General features: G+C 45.0%; 1 protein-coding gene across 1 annotated transcript; it reads right to left on the bottom strand.

The window, feature by feature from the left end:
• LOC115627984 (inhibin beta chain) lies at nt 1–8996 on the bottom strand. The gene is made up of 6 exons (XM_030523880.1): nt 8206–8996; nt 7708–7989; nt 5015–6166; nt 1308–1582; nt 587–1229; nt 1–161 (listed from the first exon to the last, which is right to left on the bottom strand). Exons 1-5 carry the CDS (start codon nt 8777–8779, stop codon nt 588–590), a joined length of 2925 nt encoding a protein of 974 aa, XP_030379740.1. The 5' UTR covers nt 8780–8996; the 3' UTR covers nt 1–161; nt 587.
• Between the last annotated feature and the right edge of the window lie 274 nt (nt 8997–9270).

Below are 9270 nucleotides of genomic sequence, written 5' to 3'. Positions count from 1 at the left end.
GACAGACTTGAAAAAAAAAAGAAAAAAAAAATACAAAAGCAAACAAACCGACTAATCGTTAGTACAGCAGGTTTTGAATAGGGTATCTATAAACTGTGTTATGCTATGACTATAACCATAAACGGACGGAAGTCGCGAGCTTAGCCAGAAACGAATGCTCACTGCAAAGAGACAAAGAGAAGAATTATTCATACAAGTAGTTTAGTTATCGGGTCTACGAGTCTTCACTTTTACTTTAAGGCTGCAAAACACTTAAATTTCAATCTGGAATAATTGATTGAGAGATCATCTTAAAACCGCCATCATTAACTTTGTATTATCGCTTTGGTGAGTTCCAATTTTTAAAAATACAAAAACATTAGCTTAACCGTTTTTCTCCACAGATTCTCAAAGATGAAAGATAACAACGGAAAGGTTGGTGAAGATTATGGATTTGAACAGGAATATGGTACTCAAAGAAATCAGAATGTAAATTTTAAGCAAGAGTGCTTCTGTTATGGAAACTTTGGCACTCAACTGATTTGCAGCCCCAAGATATTTAAATTAGATGGAACGGTAGGGAGGAGGTTGGATCCGAAATACTCACATTATGGACAGCCGCATTCGTCTACGACCATTTTTGGTAAGTCGCGTTTGATAATGCCATCATCTCCGTAGTAGATTAGGGACATGCTCGAGAACTTGACTGGAGCACAGCAGGGCCTCATTCCATTCAAGAGACCCATTTTCCGATACTCTTCTATGAAGTGAGCGTGAAATGTTTGAAAGGTGTCCGGCGTTCGAAACGGACCGGTACACTCGCCTCTGCAATAATTGGCAAAGTAACCCCTCGGCGCGATTATCCAATCGTCCCAGCCCAGCGCCTTGAACGATACATAGAAGGACTCCTTGCAGCACTGACCGCTGAGAGCGCCTCCGCAGTCCACAGCACGGCGCCTGACTCGTCGCGGCCTCGTCGATTCTGTGTGCAGCACTAAAAAAGGCCGATTCGGATTAACATGGGTCGCTGTCGCCTCCAGCCGGGGCTTCGCATTCTGCGTCGCAAGCTCAAACAGATGCAATGAGTATTGGCTCCCACATCCGGAACAGTCGATCAACAACCTAAGATTCTCGCCATTCGCATCCCCGTACCAATCGCGTATTGTTTCGGTCAAATCGAACTTCTGCCAGCCCAAATGGTCCGTGTCCACTTCGAAAGAGGCCCGAAATAGGAACGCTTGGTCGATGCCCTGTCGATGTGGATGGGAGAGATTAGGGATTAGATTATCTTGGATTCCATTCATTACACATATGTATACTAATTTTACCTTTTCTGTGATGTTTATTCCTGCTGTCAGCTGGAAAACCCATATCTTGATTCTTTGTCGGGGTGTATTCGCCCGACTTCTTCGCTTCGTGTTCATCACGTACTGCCGCCTATCAGTCCCCACAGATGTGGCGTCTCCATCCCCGCCAGACCATTTGTCGAACTGCTTGTCGATACGAATGTGGATTTCTGCACTCCGTATGGAAAGCTTCTGATTGGGAACGCGCGCCTTCTGCGGAGAAAACTCCACAATGCGATGCTGGCGATATTGTGTTCCTGAAAATGAAATAACTCTTATTGCTCATAGTCTTCCATGTCTTATGTTAACAGGCCTAACAATTAGAAAGATACAACTTTTTTTTATGATACCCAACCGCCATTTGATAACGAAAGCGTGTAGGGTGTACTTGTAGTTTAAAAAAAGAAGCGAACCGGAGGTCTCTCAGATAACTAGCATTAGATACTACTTGTATATATTTGTGATCGGCACAAACAAATTAATCAATAAACAGTGAAAACTCTTTTGGGAGTGTCCGCTTATCGATCGGATGCTTTAGAAAAAGTGTCCGCCGAAGAGAGTATCCGAATAAAGAGGTGTCCATTAAGGGCGCTTTCACTGTATATGTATAAGTATGTTTCATGTGGCTATTTATTAATCGTAAGAATCTTAAATCTGCGTGATGTTGTGCTTGATTCGAGTATTAAAATAAATGAAAAGCCCTGAAGGTTGTTTTGCTAGAGAACCAATTAAGTTATCTAAGATACCCACTTGTATGAATAAAAATGAGATCAAAATAAATTTGTAGTATTTGTGTTGTCTGTTATCCAAAGGGTTTCTTCAACAAATTCGATCAAATCGTAATAGTCGTACTTGTATGTTGTGGAATTGGAGTGGATTGCGAGCGTGTGGATAATCGAGCTGTGGGGTGAATATTACCCGATTGTGTAGCTTGATGGGCTGGATAACAACTGATTGCTTCGCACCTTAACTGTACACAAACAACAAAGGACACACTTAGACGCGACGGCCAGAAGCACGCACTGTGGCAGGTCATGCAGACGGAGACGCAGACGCAGACGTAGACGCAGACGTAGACGCAGACTACTCGCACCACCATAGCCCATAGGCAGTATGCAAGCGACTTCATTACTCGGTAAGGGCGCCAATTCGAGGCTTCTAGTTAGAGGTGGAGTGGCAGTCAGAGGGGGTCGCAGCTCGCAGGTGGCAGGTGGCAGCTGGCAGGCGTGTAGAATGGAGGCATGTTTCTATACGCAGGGTATTCCACATTACCCACCATTAGAGTCGGCTGGTAGGTGGTCTCAGTCCCAGTCCCACTCTCGGTGCCACTCTCGGTCCCACTCTCGGTCCCACTCTCGGTCTGAGATGATGGGTGGTTTGTGTGTGGTGTGCTTGTGTGTGTGCATGCTGGTGGTTCACCGTGTGTACTTGTAGGTGTTGTGTTGGGTAAGTGGGCGTACTTTCGTTATTTTCCTCTTTTTGCATTTTTAATTGTTTGTACTGTCTGATGCTCTTGTTTCACACCTCAGAACAATAGTGAAAGTACTTCACCACATCAACAGTCTGCAATAAACACTCAGACGACAGCACTCCACTTCCACGCGTAAGTGGTCCGCGGGGAGAGACGCAAGTGGCCATATAAATAGGTACACGCACGCACAGTGGCCTGAAACCCAAGCGTCTGTTCGTCCGCTAGTCCGTTAGTCCGCTGGTCCGTTAGTCTGAGCGTCTGTTAGTTTGAGCGTTCCGAACCGAGAAGTGCAATTTTGTGACCATTGAGACAAGTTTACGACCACGACCACGACTATGGTGGCTACGACTAGTCGGACGAGTATGCGATGTGAAATCGACTCGCACCCGCTGATACATGAGACTGAAATCCGCGTGAGACTGACTACCCTAGCCCACCTGCAAATTCTTGCACCTATACACCCAACCACACACACACACACACACACACACACACACACACACACACACACACACACACACACACACATTCTTGGGGAGACCTGGGACCACCCTCCAACATTGACTTGTTTAGGTTAGACGTATCATCTGTCTGCCAGTCTGCCGTGTCTGCGTGTGTTGTCAGCTGTCTGTTTAACGGCCTGCCTGTCGGCCCAGCCATCATGCCAGAGTATGAGTATGTGTGTGTGTGTGTGTGTGTGTGAGTGTGTCTGTCACACATATCTATGCATGGGCACAGTATGTGTACATAAGTATGTTCATATGTGTGCGAGCAACTGAACTTACGTGACTCATGCAAGGCTTAGCAAACGCATATTTTCGCCATTGTTTCTCACTTTGCAGCCCAATATAACCTCCTCCTCCTCCGCCGCCATCGCCTCCACCCCCGCTGTCACCCACTCAGGCCAGACAGCCAGACCCAGACAGTCGTGCCCGCCGTAGACGACGATGACGACGACGACGTCAGACGGAAGAAGGCTGAGCGCAGACGGAGACGGAGACGCAGACAGAGAGACAGTGAAGCGCAGTGTAACTAAAAGATAGACAACCACTCTGCGTTGGATATAGATGGATGGATGGATGGATGGATGGATGGATGGGATAGGATAGGTGTATAGGGTAACGCTGCAGCAATTGCATTTTCAATTGCAATTGCAATATGCCTCAACGGACTCAACAAATTACTAACATCTATAGAACTGCCTGCGCCACCATTCTAGAAAATATACCAAGTATATAATACTTAGTCATCAACTACCTCTAAACCAATGACAATCAACGTCATCTCCATCATCTAGGCTAACTAATTGCTTGTATAAATGCATGCATTTAGTAGTTGGTGGGAGAAGCGCTAAATAGAGAGCTGTACAAATAAGGATAGACAGATAATAAACACTTACTTATAATACTTATGCAAGCAAATTCTTCAATAACAACTGCGTGTACCAATAGTTGAAATTCTCTATATAATATAATAATTGCAGCAGTTCTCCAAATTCCCTAACAGGCTGTTTTATATTTATATGTGCTTCTAATTGGCATTACTGATTGTATACAATGGACACATACTATATGCGTAATCAATCTTAGAAAAGTACGATTACGTCTCTAAACTGGTTAATTGGCCTTCCTTTAGTTATCTTTTGGCCAACCTACTTGTACGAACGGATTTACGGGACTTATATAGCTCGAACTATTCGCAGTTATCTTTTGGGATATATTCATTAAATTAAGTATTGAAATTGAATAATTATTTAACTAGTTCGATCAAATTATGTGGAATCGATATTAGTAAAATTTTCGAAGTTTCAAACACTTGTGGAGTTGTTCGTTTCAAAAAGTAGCTAGCGGATTGAAAATGGCATCAACCAATAAGTTGTAAGCCAAATAATGTTATCGTTTATCGGATTTAAGTGAATTACGCAACCTCAATTCCGCATAAATGGACCAAAGTCGGAAATGGGAATAGACCAGCATGTTTTACTTTGGCGTGAATTACTCATTCGCTTGGAAAAGGTAGAGTGCTTTCCCCTCGACTTACATTATAACTATGAATAACAAACTTAAGTGAGGATCAGACAGGCAAATAATTTCCACACAAATTCGCATTATTTTTAGCAGAAGGAAGTCGAACTTCATGATATATGTACTTGCGAAATGCATAACAAATTATTTGTCTGTCTGACCAGGGGGCGAGAAATATTGAGAGTGCTACTCACCCTCCTCAGCAAATGTGATGATCTCCTGAGTGTTGCCAAAGTAGTCTTCTCGCTCGAACGCGTCCTGTTCCGGCATCATTTTGCTGTCAGACGTCGCACCGCCAGCACCGCTCTCCCCATCGTCCTCCTGCACATCCTGCATGGATGATGCGTGCTGCTGCTGATGGCCTTTGCCACGGATGCGAATGCTGTAATCGTTAAAATAAAGATGATCATTGGGTCCGATGCCGCCGCTACTCCCGCTATTGGTGCTACTATCACTACTACGATTTATATCTATGAGATATGTTGATTTACTGTACGCATTCGACTTGTTCTTTTTGTTGCTGTTGTTGTTGTTATTGTTGTTATTGTTGTTGTTATTGTAGCTGTTGGCACCACTTCCATTATTGCGTTGCTTTTTCGCCGGACGCGCATACGAATGGGGGCGAGTGCGTGCCCGAGTTTTTGAGGTTCGTAGCTGCCTCTGATCATCCCAAGAGTTGTCGGCATTCTCAGCCTCTCCGTCTTGTTCCATCAGCTGGGGCTGTACCTTCACGGCCGTGCGATTCCTCAGGAATTCCTCATACGGACTATATCTGCTGCTCGTGTTGATAGTGTATCCAAAGTTATTGCTCTCAGTGTGGCCGCCACTACTCGCCCCAGTGCCAGTACCTTGATTGGCACCAGCACCTCTGCTACCTGTTGATGGGGCCCAACGGGACGTTAGGGTCGCCGCACCCCGAGATCCCTGATCGTCTGTGGCCATCGATAGTGGCATCGACATGGACATCGGCATCGGCATCGGCATCGCCATCGGCATAGGCATGGGAACTGCGTGGCGATTGTGGAAAACATTCATTTCGGATAGGGTTCGCAAACGCGCCCGCCGCTCGCTGAGATCGCTGTTAAAGGCATCGGTGGCCACCATTCCACCTTCGGCTCGATAAATGGTCTCCCAGATGAATTGCTTTGGCAGGGGATGCGACACATTCGGCTTGTGGGTGAGGCCAAGTTTCGTCAGAATTTGTCGCTTGATCGACTCCAAGCGAACGCGGTCGCTTGGCGCGATATTGTTGTTGTTGATGTTGTTATGGTTTCGATTAGTTTTTTTGTAGAAGTAATTGTTGTTGTTGTTGTTATTGTACTTGTTGTAGTCTGTGTGTGGATTATCTGTGTAAATGTTACAATTGTAAAGTGTTATGTAAGTTACAAAGTTGGCTGGATTTGTGTTGCATTTGTACGGGTACTGTATGAATGAGTGTGTGAGGGGTGTGTGGGGTGTGTGGGCTGTTTAGTGGGCTTAGTGGGCTAACATTGTAACTGGTAACTGGTAAGTGGTAAGGTAATTACTCTACAAGTATGTGCCAAGTGCATATGGCTGTGGCTGATGTTGTGGGCTTAGGTATGGGCGTAAATTTCTTTCAATATACACACAAAATAGAGCTCTTATTCGTTATTGTAAGGCATAGAGTTTTAAAATGTACTTAACAGCAAGATAATTTACATAATTAGGATTATAATATACATATATATATACATACATATAGCCCCCCAAATACTTGTACAATCACACATTGAGAACATAATACCCTCTCTCTTACTCAATTTTTTTCTACACCCATTATTTGCGACCTAGACCCTGGTGCTTTGATGAGGTAAGGCTTTGCTACCCCCCTGGCCACAAGCGACAAATATCGACAAAGTATTACCGTGCACAGAAATATAGATATACGGGTATTGTAAATGTCAAGCTATTTATTTTTCTCGTCTCTTACCAATATTTTCATAGAACAACAAGTATCTGAAGTTTTCAAACATAATTTGACTTAAGAAGTGTTATGAATAAGAGTCACAAACAGGAAGAGAATACATATGTGGTTCGACAAAATGATTTTGTGTGCTTTAGAAAAGATGCTTTTAATAACTAAACGAGTCGGGGGCTAAGTCCGATAATTCCTTGAAGCGAAATTGAATAAGCCTCGAATCGAATCAAGCTACACAGATTAAATGAAAGGCCTCTGATCTTGAGCTAAGTGTGGGAGTGAGGCGATTAAAATCTTTGGTTTTGAGTTTTCTACATTCGACTAGAACACCCAAGTGGTTTCGTAATCTGTGCTCTACTCAACATTTTTAGGTCTTGCTAACTCGACTAGTATGTAAGTATATAGAGGTAAGTGTTGGGTGAAGTAAATTTCTTAATTAATTTTTGCAGCTACTCTTGTTTTTCTGAGTCTCTCTATCTCTATCTCTCTCTCTCTCTCTCTCTCTCTGTATGCGATTTCACATACAGAATTTCGCTCTGAACCTAACCCCAATCTATTTTTTGTTGAATAAAAAAAAAGAAAAACAGCGAATTGTGTCATGAAATGTAATATTTTTTCACTTAGGATTCGATATATATGGTTATGTTGATGGAATAATTTAAAAAAGATGATTGCTATACATATGTAAATAGATCTAATATATAGACATATTCACGAGTGCATTGCTCTGGAGATGAAGTGCCAGACAGTTACAGTATTTATCCTTAAACGCTAATTGAGTTTGAGTTGAGTTTTATGTTCTGGTTTTGGGAGGTATGTATACACATATGTACATATATATTTGGATAAGCACTAGATCTAACTTCGGGATGTATATATATATACAAGTACAAACGAGTATGTGCAGAGGCATATTATACGAGCATTGTGTATGGGCTGGCAACTCACCTTTGTCACTGTAAAAGTTGCCCTCCTCGAGTTGGCACAGGGTGCACCCCTTCTGGGTGACCAGATTGGAGACATAGCCACTGGCTATGGCATTGCAGTTGATAAGCTTCACCTCGAACCAGACCAGTCCAATGAGGAGCCAAACGAGATTGGCTCGAGTGCGTTTGCCCTTGGAGCAGTGACGAAACGAGGTGGACGCCGGCCAGGGCGAGGACAGGGATGGCGCCTTGAAGGCCGGAGCTCGCATTTCGGGAGGCACCGTTAGGTTGATTGCCTTTAACGCTTCGAATGAAAGGAATGTTCCTTGGCTGGGGCTGTGACTTGGGCCGCGTCCATGACGCTGCTCCATGCTTAAATGGAAGATGTCCTCTTGCTCCCGCTGCTGCTGATAATGATGCTGTTGCTGCTGCTGTTTGCTGTTGTTGTTGTTGCTGCTATCCATACCGCTGCCCACATTGTTGCTATGCCGATGGCGTCGTCGTCGACGTCGGCGGCGACGTCGGCGTTGCCGCTTGCGATTGTTGCAGAACATCTTGCACAGATTGTTTGTCTTCAACTGCTGATCGTTGGCAATGTCGTAGGCGGTGTAGGTGTGCCCGTATTGCTCCTTCAACTTGACGTCCGTGCTGTTGGTGGCCCCTGCCGCGGCCGCTGCCGCCGCCAGCACCGGTGCTATTGGATGCGCCCTCCCGCCCCCCGTGGGCGTCGGCTGTCCCATCTCATGCAGAATGACGCAACTGGCAATCAGCGCCTGCAGCCAGGCCACAAAGGGGGTGGCCAGCTTGGTCGCCAATCCGGCGCACTCGATCATCGCGCCAACCAGCTGTGCCGCCCCCCGGCAGCCCCAGCCACCGACCCATTTGCCTGTTCGCGAGCGCTTTATCTTAATGGACGGTGGCGGCGAGGGCGGCGCCGAGGGTGTAAAGCAGCCCAGGCTGCAGCAGCAGCAGCAACAACAGGCCACCACACAGCATCCCTGGCGGCAACAATAGCACGGACAGTTGTAGAAACACCTGCTTGACGTGGATGTTGTTGATGTAGGTGCCGCCGTTTGCTGCAGTTCCAATCTCATTTCGTAGCTCGCTTTTAGGCGCAGCGCATATCACTCTCTCTCCCCCGCACGCTCGCTCTCTTCCCTCACTCTCTTTCCTTTCGCTGCCCAGGGCTGCTTCTCACAATAGTTTGGTTATACCGTTATAATCGTGACGCTGCTTCATGATCCCCCAATCAAATGCCAAAGATGTCTCTTTTCTCTGCCTTGTTCGTTTCTTTGTCTTTTCAGTTTCCACTAATATTCTGGATTCTGCAAGATACAAACAAAAAAAAAAAAAAAAGAAGAACAACACACACACGCACATACGTACATAGATACAAATTATGTAGATATGTGTTTAGCAGAGATTAAAGGGATTCATTATGTAATGCCGCACAAAATTCTCTCACACTTTCCCACTCACTCTCCCGATAATTTGGATGTTTGCTTGCTGAGCTCATTGCACAAATAGTCTAATATGTATGTAATACATTAATACGACGACCATCGACATTTCATTTCATCCGTCA

This window comes from Scaptodrosophila lebanonensis, unplaced genomic scaffold, assembly GCF_003285725.1.
Source record: "Scaptodrosophila lebanonensis strain 11010-0011.00,11010-0021.00 unplaced genomic scaffold, SlebRS2 tig00000098-arrow-pilon, whole genome shotgun sequence".
Classification (NCBI taxonomy): domain Eukaryota; kingdom Metazoa; phylum Arthropoda; class Insecta; order Diptera; family Drosophilidae; genus Scaptodrosophila; species Scaptodrosophila lebanonensis.
This window is presented reverse-complemented; position numbering and strand designations above follow the sequence as displayed.

What these genes read in the sequence shown, in the direction of transcription:
- LOC115627984 (XM_030523880.1), bottom strand. Translation starts at nt 8,779, where the DNA reads ATGAGATTGGAACTGCAGCAAACGGCGGCACCTACATCAACAACATCC. An exon ending in TCGCAAGCGGCAACGCCGAC is followed by an intron (nt 7,990 to 8,205) that starts GTCGCCGCCGAC and finishes TTTCATTCGAAG; the next exon opens with CGTTAAAGGCAATCAACCTA. An exon ending in CATCACATTTGCTGAGGAGG is followed by an intron (nt 1,583 to 5,014) that starts GTGAGTAGCACT and finishes TTTCATTTTCAG; the next exon opens with GAACACAATATCGCCAGCAT.